Source organism: Schistocerca americana, chromosome X (assembly GCF_021461395.2).
Source record: "Schistocerca americana isolate TAMUIC-IGC-003095 chromosome X, iqSchAmer2.1, whole genome shotgun sequence".
NCBI classification, from domain to species: domain Eukaryota; kingdom Metazoa; phylum Arthropoda; class Insecta; order Orthoptera; family Acrididae; genus Schistocerca; species Schistocerca americana.
Window position 1 is genome coordinate 202,415,866 of NC_060130.1, and position 18,674 is coordinate 202,434,539.

Consider the following 18,674-nt stretch of genomic DNA (forward strand, 5'->3'; position numbering starts at 1 on the left):
GGTTCCCGTGAGATCACCGAAGTTAAGCGCTGTCGGGCGTGGTCGGCGCTTGGATGAGTGACCATCCAGGCCGCCATGCGCTGTTGCCATTTTTCGGGGTGCACTCAGCCTCGTGATGCCAATTGAGGAGCTACTCGACCGAATAGTAGCGGCTTCGGTCAACAATACCATCAGAATGGCCGGGAGAGCGGTGTGCTGACCCCACGCCCCTCCTGTCCACATCCTCCTCTGTGGATGACACGGCGGTCGGATGGTCCCGGTAGGCCACTCGTGGCCTGAAGACGGAGTGCTTTTTAAATGGTTTCCTTGGACTTGAGTACTGAATTTAGAAGGGTTCGAGAGCAGCATCAGCTAGGGAATCAAACGAGGTGTCAAAAATAAAATATTTTATTTCATGGTTTCTGTAGAAAACGTGAAAATAAAGAAAATTGAAAAAAAATAAATTACAGAAACATTTAAACTGCCTTTTAATAACGCTCGACATCCTCTGCAGCAAACGAGATGCCTACTGATAATTTAAAGTTCATTGTTTAACTTTGAATCTTGGAATATGAAAGAGTGCTAGAGGCTAGTTGCTTTAAATGATGTAGAGCATCATTCATAGGAGCGTCAAATGTGTGTCTAATCTCTTTTGTTTCTTACTTTTAAACAAATCATTTCATGAAACATTTTACTTTTTTCTCAATTTTTTTTCATTTAAACCAACCTGTGGCAGGCGTCCACGCGTCTTTTTTTTCCCCAGGAGTCAAGGTGTGCGAGACAAATTTTGCACACACTAGACTTGGAGATGTTTTGAATACTTGATTTGGAATGGCTATCTGTGACACAAAACGTTGACACGCTACAGTCGCACTTCTACTGCTTAACACTGCCTGCTCACAACTAACTGATCGAACGCCCAAGTCGAGACTGTATGGAGGATGATCGATGACAGGGCACACAACGCGTCGGACTGTTGGAGATGTTGCAGCGCTTTAGTGCGGTCCGGCATTGTCATGCTGTAGGAGAGGGTGCGCCATGTGTGCACGAACTCTTCGAGTTACAACACGCTGTTTATCACGCACCTACTTAGTTACATTACAAACGGCTGTGTTACGCGCTATATATACCTTGCCGCAGTGGTTACACCGGTTCCCGTGCGATTACCGAAGTTAAGCGCTGTCAGGCGTGGTCGGCGCTTGGATGGGTGACCATCCAGGCCGCCATGCGCTGTTGCCATTTTTCGGGGTGCACTCAGCCTCGTGATGCCAATTGAGGAGCTACTCGACCGAATAGTAGCGGCGTCGGTCAACAATACCATCAGAACGACCGGGAGAGCGGTGTGCTGACCCCACGCCCCTGCTATCCGCAACCTCCACGGAGGATGACACGGCATTCGGATGGTCCCGGTAGGCCACTCGTGGCCTGAAGACGGAGTGCTTTATATATATGAAGAATAAACTTTTGGAATGTTAATAACGCTTGTTTTATTTAAAAAGATCTCACATAAAAAATTCGGAGGCATTGCATTTCAACAAGCCCTGGTAAATGGAACTAAAATTATGAAACCGGTGATAGCACGCCCGATATAGATCTCGAACGCTTATCCGTCTGTGAAGTAGAATATTCCGCAACATGTAGTGCATACGACTCAGTAGTAGGGGGAGGGGGGAGGGAGGGAGGGAGGGAGAGAGAGAGAGAGAGAGAGAGAGAGAGAGAGAGAGAGAGAGAGAGAGAGCAGTGTTATGCTTCACGAGCAAATTCACAGACTGTTGGCCTGACATTGAGATATTGTTGGTATAAATGAAATTTTGTTATTATGTGTATCCATGTTGCGCAGTAACATCTCAAGTGGCAACTTAATCTGACGAGTAGTTGTGTATATAGCTATTCGAAATAATTGTGTCGTGTGTATCGTTAAAATGGGTAAACTGGAATGCCATGCCGACATGAAATTACTTGACGAAATAAATCTCGGATGAACAGCCTGATGTGAGTGTCCTTTTCAGACTGTTCACCCGAGATTTATTTCGTCTTGAAATACGCCTCGATAAATTGAATAATCACATGAAATTACTTATTTTGAACGGCTGATCGTCGACGGATATTCGCCCAGAGTAGGTGACGGCTGATAGTGAGTCTGTGCTTTCATTTTGAATAAATAACAAATTCATTTAGCACTCGCATTGTTGACGACCTTCTTTTGAAGATGACCCAAAACTGTACGACAAGGACGAACGTCGCGCTATAGGCAGTTGGAGATGCACGAGATAGCCGAAACACATGCATATTATAAGAAAGAGTACGGCAAATTTTACACAAAGAATTCCCCTTGAGAAAGCGTTGTGTAACCTATGTGCCGCATATGTTGAATGCTGATGGAAAGATATTATAAAACAAATTAGTCTGTCAAATACGCACGGTTTCAAAAGCACGCAGTAGTTTAGTACACGCATTTGCTTCTGCTGATGAGAAACGGGCTCACTATTTCAGGCCAGAAACGAAACGGCAGTCGGAGCGATGGATGGTAACTGGTGCTCTTTACCAGCGAATGCGCCGTCCATTTCGTCTGCAACAAGGGTTATGGCTGTTGTTTCTTGGGATGCTTAAAAACGTTTACTATCTCTCTCTAGATACAACAGAGTATATCGTTCGTAACAAGTCACCCTCGCCGTTGAGCGCCCATAAAGTCGAAGAACGGAAGTCATATTTGGGTTAGCAAAGCTGCCATGAGTAGGAGGTCCCGGATGGTACCGGATAGAGGGGGCAAGCAATGTCACAGCTAAGTTGCGAGCCTAATTAAATCAGAAGTCACGAGCCAAACCTATCGTGCGCACAGTAATCCAGCCAGAACGCAATCACAGTAAATCCAAAGAAAACAGCAAGGTCGAAAGTAGCAGATCAATATGGTGCATGACAGACAGCTTCACGTAAGTAATCGAACGGCCTGCCTCTCGCTGCGCAGTTATATTTAATCGGACAGGTGACCCTCTGGCTCCGCCCGGCTGACTTGTTCGGAGCTATCCCAGAGAGCAGCTTGGACACAGAAGCATTAAGTCTGTGCATTTCCTGTCTGTATCGTCTTCCATCGGGGATACAAAACAGACTTCTTACTGATTCAAATGGCTCTGAGCACTATGGGACTTAACATCTATGGCCATCAGTCCCCTAGAACTTAGAACCACTTAAACCTAACTAACCTAAGGACATTACACAACACCCAGTCATCACGAGGCAGAGAAAATCCCTGACCCCGCCGGGAATCGAACCCGGGAACCCGGGCGCGGGAACACTACCGCACGACCACGAGCTGCGGACAATTCTTGCTGATGATATACCTAATTGTAAAACAAAACGTTGAGAATACCAAACGAGCCTTTTGGACCTCCGTGCAAAAAATGAGAATAGCCCTGGATAAAAAAAAAGTCAGTTCAATCTACTCTGGAGGTCTTCGATAAAGAATTTCAAGCACAGAAAAAACGTCCAGTCAATAGCGTCCTCTGACTTCCAACTACGACCACACCAAAATAAATTTGTTGACACAAATAGTTTTAAAACCTGCGAATAGGTTGTGATATCTGCACATGGGTTCTTTGTAGGCCTTCAAGAACTGTATCTTCAGAAATGGAAACTATTCACTAGAAATGGTTCAAATGGCTCTGAGCACTATGGGACTTAACATCTTGAGGTCAGCAGTCCCCTAGAACTTAGAACTACTTAAACCTAACTAACCTGACATCACACACATCCATGCCCAAGGCAGGATTGCCGGCCGGTGTGGCCGAGCGGTTCTAGGCGCTACAGTCTGGAACCGCGCGACCGCTACGGTCGCAGGTTCGAATCCTGCCTCGGGCATGTATGTGTGTGATGTCCTTAGGTTAGTTATGTTTAAGTAGTTCTTAGTTCTAGGGGACTGATGACCACAGATGTTAAGTCCCATAGTGCTCAGAGCCATTTGAACCATTTTGAGGCAGGATTCGAACCTGCTACCGTAGCAGCAGCGCGGTTCCAGACTGATGCGCCTAGAACCGCTCGGCCACAGCGGCCAGCAACTATTCACTAGACATATGTTGGGAAAAGTCCATTGATGTAAAAGGAGACTACATTAAATTGCATTTATTTCGACACAGACACCGGTTTTCACTGACAGAGCGGAAACTTGTCACATTGAGGTTGCAGAGAGAGGTGGTATCCAACTGCACTCTGCACATTTCCGCGGTATGATCGAGGGACGTGGCGCAGTGGTAAGACAGTGGACTTGCATTCAGGAGGACGGCGGTTCAGATCAAAGTCCGGCCATCTAGATTGTTCACATCAAAGTCCGGCCATCTAGATTGTTCACATCAAAGTCCGGCCATCTAGATTTAGTAGAGTTAGGCTTTTCGTCGTCTTCCCTAAATCGCTTAAGGCAAATACTGAGATGGTTCCTTTGAAAACTACAAGCCGATTTCCTCCCCCCCCCCCCCCCCCCCTCACTGTTCGTGTTTCGTCTCTCTAGTGACCTATTCGTCGACGGGAAGTTTGACCTAATTTTCTTTTTTTTTCAGCTTATGTGGAACACGCGCCACCTTTACCAGATAGTTCAGCTACCATTCCTGTAGTTTATGCTCCGCATCGAGCACCTGTGAAAGTTTTTCTTGTCCCACTGTGGCTTGTAACCTTCCTTCCCCGACGAGTCGTAGGTAGCGCCAGAAATCGACCAAAAACTGATCGTTCACTCATTTCACAAAAAAGAATCGGGCACCACAACAGTCAGTAATAGTTACTACATTGCTCCTAGACATACACTACTGGCCATTAAAATTACTACACCACGAAGATGACGTGCTACAGACGTGAAATTTAACCGACAGGAAGAAGATGCTATGATATGCAAGTCATTAGCTTTTCAGAGCATTCACACAAGGTTGGTGCCGGTGGCGACACCTCCAACGTGCTGACATGAGGAAAGGTTCGTCGTTGAGTACACCATCGCAGGCGCTCCTGTCTGTGATGCAGCGTCAAGGGTAACCGCAGCCATGGTCTCCGACCTGATAGTCCATGCTGGTGCAAACGTCGTCCAACTCTACGTGCAGATGGTTGTTGTCTTGCAAACGTCACCATCTGTTGACTCAGGGACCGAGACGTGGTTGCACGATCCGTTACAGCCATGCGGATAAGATTTCTGTCATCTCGACTGCTAGTGATACGATGCCGTTGGGATCCAGCACGGCGTTCCGTATTACCCTCCTGAACCCACCGATTCGATATTCTGCTAACAGTCATTGGATCTCGACCAACGCGAGCAGCAATGTCGCATACGATAAACCACAATTGCGATAGGCTACAGTCCGACCTTTATCAAAGTCGGTAACGTGATGGTACGCATTTCTCCTCCTTACACGAGGCATCACAACAACGTTTCACCACGCAACGCCGGTCGACTGCTGTTTTGTGGATGAGAAATCGGTTGGAAACTTTCCTCATGTCAGCACGTTGTAGATGTCGCCACCGGCGCTAACCTTGTGTGAATGCTCTGAAAAGCTAATCATTTGCATATCACAGCATCTTCTTCCTGTCGGTTAAATTTCGCGTCTGTAGCACGTCATATTCGTGTTGTAGCAATTTTAATGGCCAGTAGTGTACTTCCAGGTGTTGCAACTTTTAACGGCCAAAAGTGTACGTAGGCGGTTATAGCATTCTGTCTGATCACTGTAGAATGAAATGGATGACTGAACATACAGTCTCGTACGGTGTTTGTCAGACGCGTTCGTAGTCAGCTGGTGCGTGTGAAAGATAGCTGTCCGTTGCCAGGGCTCTGAATAATTAATCAGAAGCACAGCAACAGAAATAATTCGGCGAATGGCCTCAGGTGGCGTGTGGCAGAGGAAACGGGCGCTCCCAGTACATAGGCTCGCCATGACGCGAGCACCTACCCATTACGGGGCCAGTCACCTTCCGCTGGAGCGCCGTCCTTGTGCCACATTCGGCTGGAGTGAGCTCATTGAACGCCGCCTCAGGTACGCGGGCAGCCCACGTCAGCACACCACCACCAGCCGCCTAAACCAGCCTCACCGGTACTCACATGGACATGCCAGCTTCGAAGCGGCCTTTGTTTCAGCCAAAATCCTTATCAGCTTTTAGATTCGCGATAGTCAAATACGCTTATTTCGCCAGTGGTGACCTGCAGAAAGCCGCGACTGTTGAAGGAAAAAAAAAAAAACCCTTCATGTTTAGGATTCCAGAAAGCATTACTTTGGGAGAACCTTTCGCACTCGTAACCAGTGTGAAGTATACCTACCCTTTTTCTCATATATAACTCAGCGAATACGTGCATGGTGACAATACCAAAAGTTCAGAGTTCCATCAGAGGTTCGTCTTAGCGAACGTTATTAATATCTTTGGGAGCTCTATGTATATAAAAGAAGATAAAGTTGCACCGTACTTGGTATTGGACATTGAACTATGGCCCCCTGATAACTGTCGGAGTGATCTGGTTCTCAAGTCACAGAGAGGCAAGAGCATAATACATCCGGCACGACCATCTACAGTGAATCGAAGTCAACCTTTCAGTTCATAAGTGCTTCACGTTGTTTCAGATGGTTGTATATCGTAATTTAGTTTGTACAGTAGTTTCGTAGTTAAGGTAGTGGTAGCCCGCATCTCGTGGTCGTGCGGTAGCGTTCTCGCTTCCCACGCCCGGGTTCCCGGGTTCGATTCCCGGCGGGGTCAGGGATTTTCTCTGCCTCGTGATGGCTGGGTGTTGTGTGCTGTCCTTAGGTTAGTTAGGTTTAAGTAGTTCTAAGTTCTAGGGGACTTATGACCACAGCAGTTGAGTCCCATAGTGCTCAGAGCCATTTGAACCATCATAAGGTAGTGGTCACATCTATCTTCCTTAATTAACGTGACGTGAAAGATCGTCACCACGAAGAAAATAGCGTATTAAGGAGCTCAAGTGAAAATAGTTTTATTACGTTGCCGTTTGGATAAAATTTAAAAAGTGGGTTTACGAAGTCAGCACCATATGCTAACCGCTATCAATGTGAATTTCGCACCTGTGCGAGCTTATAACGAACTTCACAGTTAACCTTCGAGGGGGCGCACTGGAGTATTGAGTACCCCATTGAGGAATTCCGTAGTGCTGTGACGTTAACGCGGAGCCCTGCGATATGGCAGTTACTCAGAAGCCCTCAGCATTGGATTGTTTCGTAAGTGAAAACGGTAGTGGGGCACGCCGTGCCCTACGCCCTCGCTTATTCCTTTCTAACAATTTTCAACGTGTGTGCAATTTTCACTTTAAGTAAAGGACTGAACTGCAAAAGAAACCTTTTCACGACAGTATTTATTACAAGGATCGAAAAATATGTAAGTAATTTTTCTTCCCTGTGTTATGTATTTGTGTCATTAATTCCTTCATTAGGTGCTGATTAAATCTTTTGAAACAAATTTATAATAGTATTACTGCAACATATAAATGTTAAACCGATTCCTAAATAAATTATAAGTTATTACAGAAGGTGGGGCACTGAATACGCCACGCGCCTACTCAAGCGAAAAAAAATTGGCGCACCCGCTCGAGGGTTAAATATCTTAAATTCGAAGAATAACACCACTTTCTCAAATGAATGAAACATAGCTTTTCATATTTGAATTATTTCCTGGAGGAATACAATCTGTTTCATAACATTCACTAATGCAAATAAACGTGCTCATAAAGCCTGAAAATATAGCATAAAATAACAAAAGCAAAAAAAAAAAAAAAAAAAATGCGATGCTACACAGTATCAGGGTTACGGAATCCATGAAGCTGATTCTAATTAATGACTTAAGTCTTTCAACATTTTAAACTGGATACTGCAATCCTAACAAAACTTGATGATCAAATTCATATTTTCCTTCGTAGAGCAAGTCATTATCAGTATTGGACGAACATCTGATGAGACTACTTAGCGTGCCATTCATCCCTTAAGGATTCCCACTATCCTATGAGACTTCAGGTATCGGACGACTTACAGAGTTGCTGTTTTGATTCGATAGTGTCACGCCTGTTATTACCTCCACGACAGCGTTGCGGAACAGTTTCTATGACCCCACTTCACATTCCATTTTCACTGGATACTCCCAGCAGAAATGTTCAGACGCTTAATTTCTCTGAGAGTATAGTTCGCCACGTACGAGGTCTGTTTAGCCTGCACTCTACTATGCGACCGAAGTTCCTAATGGTTGGTTCAAATGGCTCTGAGCACTATGGGACTTAACTTCTGAGGTCATCAGTCCCCTAGAACTTAGAACTACTTGAACCTAACTAACGTAAGGACATCACACACATCCATGCCCGAGGCAGGATTCGATCCTGTGACCGTAGCGGCCGCGCGGTTCCAGACTGTAGCGCCTAGAACCTCTCGGCCACCCCGGCCGGCAGATCCTAATGCTATGGTCTCGAATGACCTTGACGTTTCCAGAACATTAAACTCCAAGTTTCATTCCTTTTCATGTGCAACATGCGGCGTTGCTATCGATGGGGAGGAATTGGTTTAAAATTTTAAAATACTTCCATATATCGTCGCTCCTGTGTCGCAGCCTGTGCTCGTACACGCGTTACGTTATTCCCATACATGGGAGGAAATTATAATGAAAGGCGCTTCCTGGTTTCGGCGGATAAATACAATATTATAGGACTTGTTAAAAATATTGATGTACAGCTCCTTCCGACATGAATGTATGTAACAAGAAAAGCAATTTTTTTTCATTATATGAAGTACACACGTGAGTATAAGGTTACAGTGAAACTCTAAGCCGGCCGCTGTGGACGAGCGGTTCTAGGCGCTTTAGTCCGGAAGTGCGCTGCTGCTACAGTCGCAGGTTCGAAGCCTGCCTCGGGCATGGATGTGTGTGATGTCAAAATGGCTCTGAGCACTATGGGACTTAACATCTGTGGTCATCAGTCCCCTAGAACTTAGAACTACTTAAACCTAACTAACCTAAGGACATCACACACATCCATGCCCGAGGCAGGATTCGAACCTGCGACCGTAGCGGTCACACAGTTCCAGACTGAAGCGCCTAGAACAGCACGGCACACCGGCCAGCTGTGTGTGATGTCCTTAGGTTAGTTAGGTTTAAGTAGTTCTAACTCCTAGGGGACTGATGACCTCAGAAGTTAAGTCCCATAGTGCTTAGAGCCATTTCAACCGTTTTTGAAACTCTAAACTGTTACGGTACTACTGTACAGATTAAAAGAAATGGGCACAAATTTTGCGTTCTACCTTGGATGTGAAAATCCGACGTAGATTGCTCACTAATTTCCATTTCTGTTTGAAACCTGCTCACTGTAGCTCGTTTTTAGGTAAAGGGTGTTGATGAAAAATGGGGCTTTAGGTCAAAATCAAATTTCTCGTTTTTCGTCTCCTCTTCTTTCAGATTGCCTCCATAAATTTTCAGCACTGTGTATAATTCATGAAAGAAAATAAGAAGAAGTAAGGAGTCTGAATCTAACTGGTTCTCCTTCTTCTTCTTCTTCTTCTTCTTCTGTTGCTTCTGATGCTCACCGACTTGGTACCGCATGTTTGCTGAGCAGAACTGCTCCTAATTGAAAGGCACCATGGTCTACACCCACCTTCCACATAAATTTGGATTTTAATTTGCATGACGTCTCCTACACTGTGCCTGGAAGTATCTTTCGGCGGCTACTGTATGTAATGTGATCATAAATTGTTTCAGTATTTAATGTGTTACATAAAAAGTGGTTCCCTAAGCTCTCATTAATATACACCCCCTATCTTCTTGAAACCTGCAAAAGTTTTGGCTTGTAAATGGCGAAATATGGTGTCTTTATGTGTAATATATATTCATTTCGTGTGTGTGTGTGTGTGTGTGTGTGTGTGTGTGTGTGTGTGAGAGAGAGAGAGAGAGAGAGAGAGAGAAAGGGAGGGGGGGGGGTTGTAAGCGGCGCGGGCAGAGCCCAATGTGTTTTGTACGATAGTACGAATACGTCACGAAAGAATGTAAGCACAACTTCCTTATGAACCGAGTATTCCCTATCTCCTGTTTTTCTACGAAGTTTATGTATAGCAAATGGTTTTAACGTACGGTTCTCTGTTCCAGGTTGAAGCATCCAAACATCGTCCAGCTGCTGGAAACATTTGAAGACAAGCACAAGGTGTACCTTATCATGGAGCTGTAAGTAAAGAAACAGAATATTTACACCAGTGGAAGCGCTTGGTAAACGTAAGGGATCCTTGCTAAATTCAGTAGCTAGCACAAATAACATTTAGACTGACAGATTTTTTTTTTCAACCCACAGTGTTACTGCTCAGTCGAAAGTATTGTGTTTATTATTTCAGTTCCCTCTTCTCGTAAATTAGGTCCATAAACGATAATCTCTCTTGTGTGAACTCTTGAACGTATGGATGATTTTACAGAGTTATAAACCACGCTGCACACTACGATGAATCCATTATCACCATTACAATCGATATTACAGCCAGACTCCCAGCACGAGAGAAGACCCAGTCTGACGTCCAAACAAACTTTACACACTGGATTCTGAAGAATTTGGTGAAACACACTGCATTTCTACCCACACGACAAGCAGTCTGAGATCCACCGGGAAACACTGCATCATGACGCCGTTTTTTGCACTGAACTGTAGCAGCTAACTCGGAAACATAGGGCGTACAGGGTAAACGAGCTCGTGGAGAGATCGTTCGTATAGTTGCTTTCACAGTTATGGAGAAAATGCCACGAAGGAGGGAACATCCAACGACAGTAAGGGGAAGGTCGACCACGAACTATAACCCTGCACCGAGATCGTTACCTTGCCTAAAATTCCTGAAGACATCCAACCCACAAAGCACCTGCCATGAATGGAAACCCATCGGCAGGCTCTGATGTACGCATCTCTCATCAGACCGTGAATTGTCACCTATGATAGGTCGCTCTGTTTGCTCTTCGATTTGTGACACATTCTCCTGACACGAAGGAATCACTTGACTCTACAGTGAGTGTTTGTCCACAGCGAGCGAACCTAGAACAATGTCATTTTCCCATATGAATAGCAGTTTAGTCTGGAGAGTGATTTTCATCGTCTGTTCATCTGATGCGCCCATGACGCACGTCACGTATACTCTTAGTATTGTGGAAAGTGACTAAAATGGCGGCGTCCTTGTTCTGGTTAGGGGCAGCGTCATGCTAACAAGGGAACCTCCCCATCGCACCCCCCTCAGATTTACTTATAAGTTGGCACAGTGGATAGGGCTTGAAAAACTGAATACAGATCAATCGAGAAAACAGGAAGAAGTTGTGTGGAAATATGAAAAAATATACAAACTGAGTAGTCCATGCGCAAGATAGGCAACATCTAGGAGAGCGTGAGCTAAGGAGCGCCGTGGTCCCGTGGTTAGCGTGAGTAGCTGTGGAACGAGAGGTCCTTGGTTCAAGTCTTCCCTCGAGTGGAAGCCGGCACGGCAGCTAAGCGTGTTCGGTCAGAGAGCCGGTTGGACACATAATCAACTTCGCTCTCCAAAATTCCAGGACATGTTCAGATTTGCTTGGACATGTGCAGGATTTGACGGTCTACACACGGAAAAATTTGAAAACGTTAAAAACATATGTTTTGACAGAGCACAGGGAAAACTGTGCGACTGTGAAACTGTTGCATTCATTTGTTGCAGTTTATGTGACAAACTCTTATGTTTTCATCACTTTTTTGGGAGTGATTATTACATCCACAAGAAAACCTAAATCGGGCAAGGTAGAAGAATCTTTTTACCCATTCGCCAAGTGTACAAGTTAGGTGGGTCGACAACATATTCCTGTCATGTGACGCACATGCCGTCACCAGTGTCGTATAGAATATATCAGACGCGTTTTCCTGTGGAGGAATCGGTTGACCTATGACCTTGGGATCAAATGTTTTCGGTTCCCATTGGAGAGGCACGTCCTTTCGTCTACTAATCGCACGGTTTTGCGGTGCGGTCGCAAAACACAGACACTAAACTTATTACAGTGAACAGAGACGTCAGTGAACGAACGGACAGATGATAACTTTGCGAAAATAAAGAAAGTAAACGTTTCACTCGAGGGAAGACTTGAACCAAGGACCTCTCGTTCCGCAGTTGCTCACGGTAACCACGGGACCACAGCGCTCTTTAGCTCCCACTCTCCTTCATGTTGCATATCTTGCCCATGGACTACTCAGTTTGTATATTTTGCTTGTTTTTTCATAGTTCCACACAACGTCTTCCTGTTTTCTCGATTGATCTGCGTTCAGTTTTTCAAGGCCTATCCACTGTGCCAACTTATAACTAAATCTGAGGGGGGTGCGATGGGGAGGTTCCCTTGTAAGATTGTATCACGAAATTATACTTGGTAAATTGAAGTGTTGTGACATCCCTCTTTCATGGATGGAATCTTACCATCACACCAGAAATCAAAAAGTCTCATTCACTGACTGTGTCACAGGCGTGAAACTAATCTCAGAAAGAAGAATATAACTGGAGTTCCACAAGGATCAGTACTGGTAACACTCCTGTTGTTAACCTGCATAAATGATGATCCACTGAATGTAAGGAGAGATTCAAAAGCCGTAAAATTTGTCGATGATACAAGCATACTAATCAAGTATCCAAACTCAACCTTAGCTGAACAGATCTAGACGTTATTGACAACCAACGGTTTTATGTCTTAATCTAAAAAAGATTCATCTCAAGCTATTTCAAACAAGCATGACCTGCTAGCACCAGAAGTAGACATTAATGGTCATATGCTAAATGAAAAACAGTGTGTGAAACTCCTTGTTTTCCTTTTATATAACAGGTTGTAATAGTCTACACATAGACAAAAAAATCAAGAAACTCAGTTCACCGTGTTTTACCTATAGAAGCGTCTCTGATTGTGTTTATCTTAAGAGAAGAGTTTTGGCTTCGTTTGCATATTTTCTTCCCCGTTGTTATATGGAAATATCTTATGGGGGTAGACACCTAAAGTAAATAAAAGGGTGTAATCGATAGAAGCGAGCAGTAAGGAGATTGTGTAAAGTAGATAACTGTACATGTGGTTAAACAGTTTTTAAGAGTTCTTTGAATTCTTACTTTCTCTTTCCAATACATCTATTTCTTAATGGTTTATGGGGTTCACATTAAAAATCAGTTGCAACTGAACTGAGATTTACACAAACACAATACAAGGTACAAAAATACTTCTCGTATAGACATTGTTTTATATCAAGTGGTAGTTGAGGTGCAATGAGAACACAACCCAGGTATACAATGTAGAACAGATATATTACAAAATGCGTTAACTAAAGCTCCTCCATGGAGAAGGACAATTATCAGAACTGTTACTAGTAGTTTAGATTGTGTCTGTGGGTGGCATCACTGCTCTCAAACGAAAGACCCAGTTTTAATGCAGTTTTTTTAAGCTGGTTTAATCGGAATGGTTCTTAGCTATGTTCAATGAAAATCTGTTCAACCGTTCAAACTTAGTCAGCTAAACTAAGTAAAAATGTTTCTCGCCAGCGCGCTCTCTTGATATACGCTAAGTAATACATAAGAGCTACATCAATGTACGTAGTACCAGACTGTAGAGCTCAAAAATATCTAAATAAGAGTTCGTGAGGACATTTATCTTTTACGGTTGACCAGCTAAGACGATTTCGTGTTTTGAAGTTCCCCGTTTCAGCGTCTACAAAGCAGGAAAAAGGTGATTGTGATTCAACTGTAAAAAATAAACATTTGTGACTCAACTGTAAAAAATAAACATATGCTTTCACAGAGTTTTTTTGTAGTGCTCTTTGATATCTACAATTCAGTAATAAATGAAATAATTTTGCACTTATAGTTCAGGCAGCCTATTGGAAGAGAGCGCAATGGCAGCCACTTTCTTCAGACTTGATTTAAAATTATCAGCCCTGCTTATTGCTTTTGTTATATGAATTAGCTGAGTATAAACTGGAACATAGTCGTTGAATGTATGTGTGAATTTAAAAAAAAGAAATACGTAAATTGTGTAAGTGACAAAATATCAAAGACAAGAAAAAAGTCAGAATAATAGTTTCAGGTTGAAAGTGGAAACCACACGTGCGATATTGCATTGCCAAAATCCTGCAGCCGTAATAATATGTATGAAAACACAGTCCACAATTTCGTGTTTCGTCCCAGAAAGTATTTGTATGAATGTAGAGAGAGTGTCGATCCTTCGGCGTCCAGTAACAAAATGTAAACTTTAAAAACCATGAAATAAAACTTAAATTAAAAATTTAGAAAAAAGACAAAAACCTCTAAAAAGTAAAAAATGGTATGTATTACACCTTTAATTTTAATATAAGTTGTAATATTTTGATCCAAGCGTCGTCACATAGGGGGACCGCTAAGTAAATAAAATAAAAACAGATTAGGAGAACCATACGCAAGAGTGCGCAGTTATGGAATAGCAGTAAACATCTGAGTTGTTATCAGTAGGAAAACGAAATCATTTTAGGTTTATATTTAGTAACACAAAATCTACGTGTTCAGAAAACTACTGCCGGAGAGAGGTAGTGGTTTTATTGAACTCTTCAAAAATACAAAAAAAAGTGAAACGCTCTGTCTTTCGTTCACCTGCGTTTAAGAGTACGCAATGTACGCACTTTGCAAATGTCACAAACGAACGCAATATCACCCTCAAATGAAGAGCGCCGTTCGTGCCGCCATCTCCCACACTTCGTGCACTGCATCTAGTCCTCTGGTAACGCAAAAACCTATGTTCTCTAATCGTAGCTTTCAGTCTTTTCCTTTTAAATCAGACTCCTTCGTACCAAGAGCAGCAGCAACCTTCGTTTTTGCTTTTTCTATTTTAAATTCGTTGTCTGGCTCATTGGGCAACTCTAAAGTTTAGATGAGCTTCTTGTCCGATTTTCGTACTTAATTTGAAGTCATTCAGAAACAAAACCTATACTTCGGACTGCACAACGCATTCAAGAGGTATAAATTTGCAGTTGTGCCCCGAAGAGAGACTAAGCGAGATGGCGTAGTGGTTAGCACACTGGATTCGCATTCGGAGGACGACTGTTTGAACTCGCGTCCGGCCATCCTCATTCCAGTTGGCCAACTTCCTTCCCCACCCTTCCCTAATCCGATGGGAGCGATGACCTCCCTGTTTGGTCCCCTCCCCCAAACCAACCAACCAACCCTAAAGAGAACGCACGCACTCTTCGGGGACGTTATATGCGCGTCCTTTCGAACAGAAACAATGGTTCCAAGTGAAGTCAACAGATCGCAGCACACGTCACATTTGCAAAACATGTGGAGGCAGTATGGCAGATTGCAAGCGAGCCTTTCAAACTGTAATCAAGAATTAAAGGCTGTTGCTCGTGTATTCTGTGTATAACTTACGCAACAGAGTACCAGAACTATATCAAGAAAGCTGAAAAGTGATTCTTCTAAATCTACATCTATATCCATACTCCGCAAGCCACCTGACGGTGTGTGGCGGAGGGTACCTTGAGTACCTCTATCGGTTCTCCCTTCTATTCCAGTCTCGTATTGTTCGTGGAAAGAAATATTGTCGGTATGCCTGTGTGTGGGCTCTAATCTCTCTGATTTTATCAAAAATGGTCTCTTCGCGAGATATACGCAGGAGGGAGCAATATATTGCTTGACTCCTCGGTGAAGGTATGTTCTCGAAACTTCAACAAAAGCCCGTACCGTGCTACTGAGCGTTTCTCCTGCAGAGTCTCCACTGGAGTTTATCTATCATCTCCGTAACGCTTTCGCGATTACTGAATGATCCTGTAACCTAGCGCGCTGCTCTCCGTTGGATATTCTCTCTCTCTTCTATCAACCCTATCTGGTTGGCTAACAAGTGTACTGTAACCTACTTCCTTTGTTTTCGGATTGTATTTCCTTAAGATTCTTCCAATGAATCTCATTCTGGCATCTGCTTTACCGACCATCAACTTTATATGATCATTCCATTTTAAATCACTCCTGATGCCTACTCCCAGATAATTTATGGAATTAACTGCTTCGAGTTGCTGACCTGCTATATTGTAGCTAAATGATAAAGGATCTTTCTTTCTATGTATTCGCAGCACATTACACTTGTCTACATTGAGATTCAATTGCCATTCCCTGCACCATGTGTCAATTCGTTGCAGATCCTCTTGCATTTCAGTGCAATTTTCCATTGTTACAACCTCTCGATACACCACAGCATCATCCGCAAAAACCCTCAGTGAACCTCCGATGTTATCCACAAGGTCATTTATGTATATTCTGAATAGCACCGGTCCTACGACACTTCCCTGCGGCACACCTGAAATCACTCTTACTTCGGAAGACTTCTCTCCATTGAGAATGACATGCTGCGTTCTGTTATCTACGAACTCTTCAATCCAACCACACAATTGGTCTGATAGTCCATATGCTCTTACTTTGTTCATTAAACGACTGTGGGGAACTGTATCGAACGCCTTGCGGAAGTCAAGAAACACGGCATCTACCTGGGGACCCGTGTCTATGGCCCTCTGAGTCTCGTGGACGAATAGCGCGAGCTGGGTTTCACACGATCGTCTTTTTCGAATCCCATGCTGATTCCTACAGAGTAGATTTCTAGTCTCCAGAAAAGTCATTATATTCGAACATAATAAGTGTTCCAAAATTCTACAACTGATCGACGTTAGGGATATTGGTCTATAGTTCTTACCTGTTTCACTTCGGAAACACAGGATTTCTTCACACAACTTCTGCGAGATGTTTCTGATACCACTCTGAACACAACTACGTCAGTGGCGAACTGTTCGGTTTAGTCAACTGTCAGGAACACAAGCTGCGCTCTCTTTCGGACTGCGCACCCTTTGGTACATTTACCTTGCATCTAAAATGATGAAATATGAAATTTAAATATATGTGGGCTACCTAGGCATCGTAGGTAAATATCAGAACAACAATACCTAATATTGAGCCTAAGTCTTAATTAACTCCGTAAAATTCTCAATATGGACACAACCGTCGTCGAAGCATGTCCTCACGAGACTGTCCGTTCGGGTCGACGCACTTGCTCACAAGCTGCATACCGCGCCACTCGCGCTCACGGTTTAATGGAGGAAGAGGAGGAGGAGGAGGAGGAGGAGGAGGAGGAAGATTGGTTTTAACGTCCCATCGACATCGAGGTTCTAGGCGCTTCAGCCTGGAACCGCGCGACTGCCACGGTCGCAGGTTCGAATTCTGCCTCGGGCATGGATGTGTGTGATGTCCTTAGGTTAGTTAGTTTTAAGTAGGTCTAAGTTCTAGGGGACTGATGACCTCAGATGTTAAGTCCCATAGTGCTCAGAGCCATTTCAACCATTTAACATCGAGGTGATTAGAGACGGGACACAAGCTTGGATTGTCAAGGATGGGGGAAGGAAATCGGCCGTGCCCTTTGAAAGGAACCATCCCAGCATTTACCTGGAGCGATTTAGGAAAATCACGGAAAACCTAAACCATGGTAGCTGGACGCGGGTTTGAACCGTCGTCCTCCCAAATGCGAGTCCAGTGTGCTAACCACTGCGCCACCTCAGTCGGTCGGTTTAATGAAGCGTGGGTTAGTACGCTATCATTAAACCACTGTAGGACAGAGATCTCCTAAGATAGATTAGTGCATGAAACTAAGTTCGTACGTAATTATGTAAAAATATGATTTGAAATAAACAGGTAACTCTATTATTTAACGATGTTAGGCTAATTAAAGACAGATTGGTTTTCATATGTTACATAATTAGAACTTCACTAGCTATGGATGCGGAACGCGCAGGACTGGAAGAGATGACACCAAACAGAAGAGGCTTATACTAATCAACAATGAAAGTATGCTATTCTAGAAAGGATAGCTGCTGTTAACTTCCCGTTTTTAATTTACTTGGGACCCCCTGACGTGATGAGGCTTGGATCAAAATATTACTACTTATATTAAACTTAAAGGGGCAATACATACTTGTTTTTTACTTTTCAGAGGATTTTTGTATCGGGAGTTTTAAAATTTTTAATTTGAGTTACATGCGAAGATTTTCTACGACAAAGGAAGTGTGTCTTACACGTACTACCTCTGCTTTTCGACCGTATGTAAACACTTCTGACGCTCGTGTTGACTAACATTGTATTGTATGTTAACTGGGAACCTAGGAACGACGGAGAGGCTCCGTCCCCGCCGCAGCCGCAGTGGTCCACAACCCCACGACGACTACCGCAGTCCACTTCACCCCTCCGCCGCCCCACACCGAACCCAGGATTATTGCGCGGTTCGGCCCCCGGGGAACGTCTCACACCAGACGAGTGTAACCCCTATTGCTGCGTGGTAGAGTAATGGTGGTGTAGGCGTACGTGGAGAACTTGTTTGCGCAGCAATCGTCGACATAGTGTAACTGAGGCAGAATAAGGGGAACCAACCCGCATTCGCCGAGGCAGATGGAAAACCGCCTAAAAACCATCCACAGACTGGCCGGGTCACCGAACCTCGACACAAATCCGCCGGGCGGTTTCGTGCCGGGGACCAGGCGCTCCTTCCCGCCCGTAAAGCTGTGCGTTAGACAGCACGGCCAACCGGGCGGGCGTTTGACTACCATAAAGTGGCAGTTCTATACGTGTTCACCCAGAACATTCTGTGGATGCGTTTCTCAGTATACTCATCGTGTTGAAAAATTTTTCAGTATTATCAGGAAAGAACACACTCGTATTCATTGTGCACTGAATCAAACAGCG

At 44.0% G+C, this 18,674-nt stretch overlaps 1 protein-coding gene across 1 annotated transcript in view; it reads left to right on the plus strand.

Annotated features, from left to right (window-relative positions):
• LOC124555919 (cell surface glycoprotein 1-like) overlaps positions 1-18,674 on the plus strand; it is a 546,947-nt gene that overhangs the window by 457,972 nt on the left and 70,301 nt on the right. Inside the window, exon 4 of the mRNA XM_047129974.1 lies at positions 10,063-10,137. Within this exon, the coding sequence (XP_046985930.1) occupies positions 10,063-10,137 (75 nt within the window). The remainder of the gene's footprint in view (positions 1-10,062; positions 10,138-18,674) is intronic.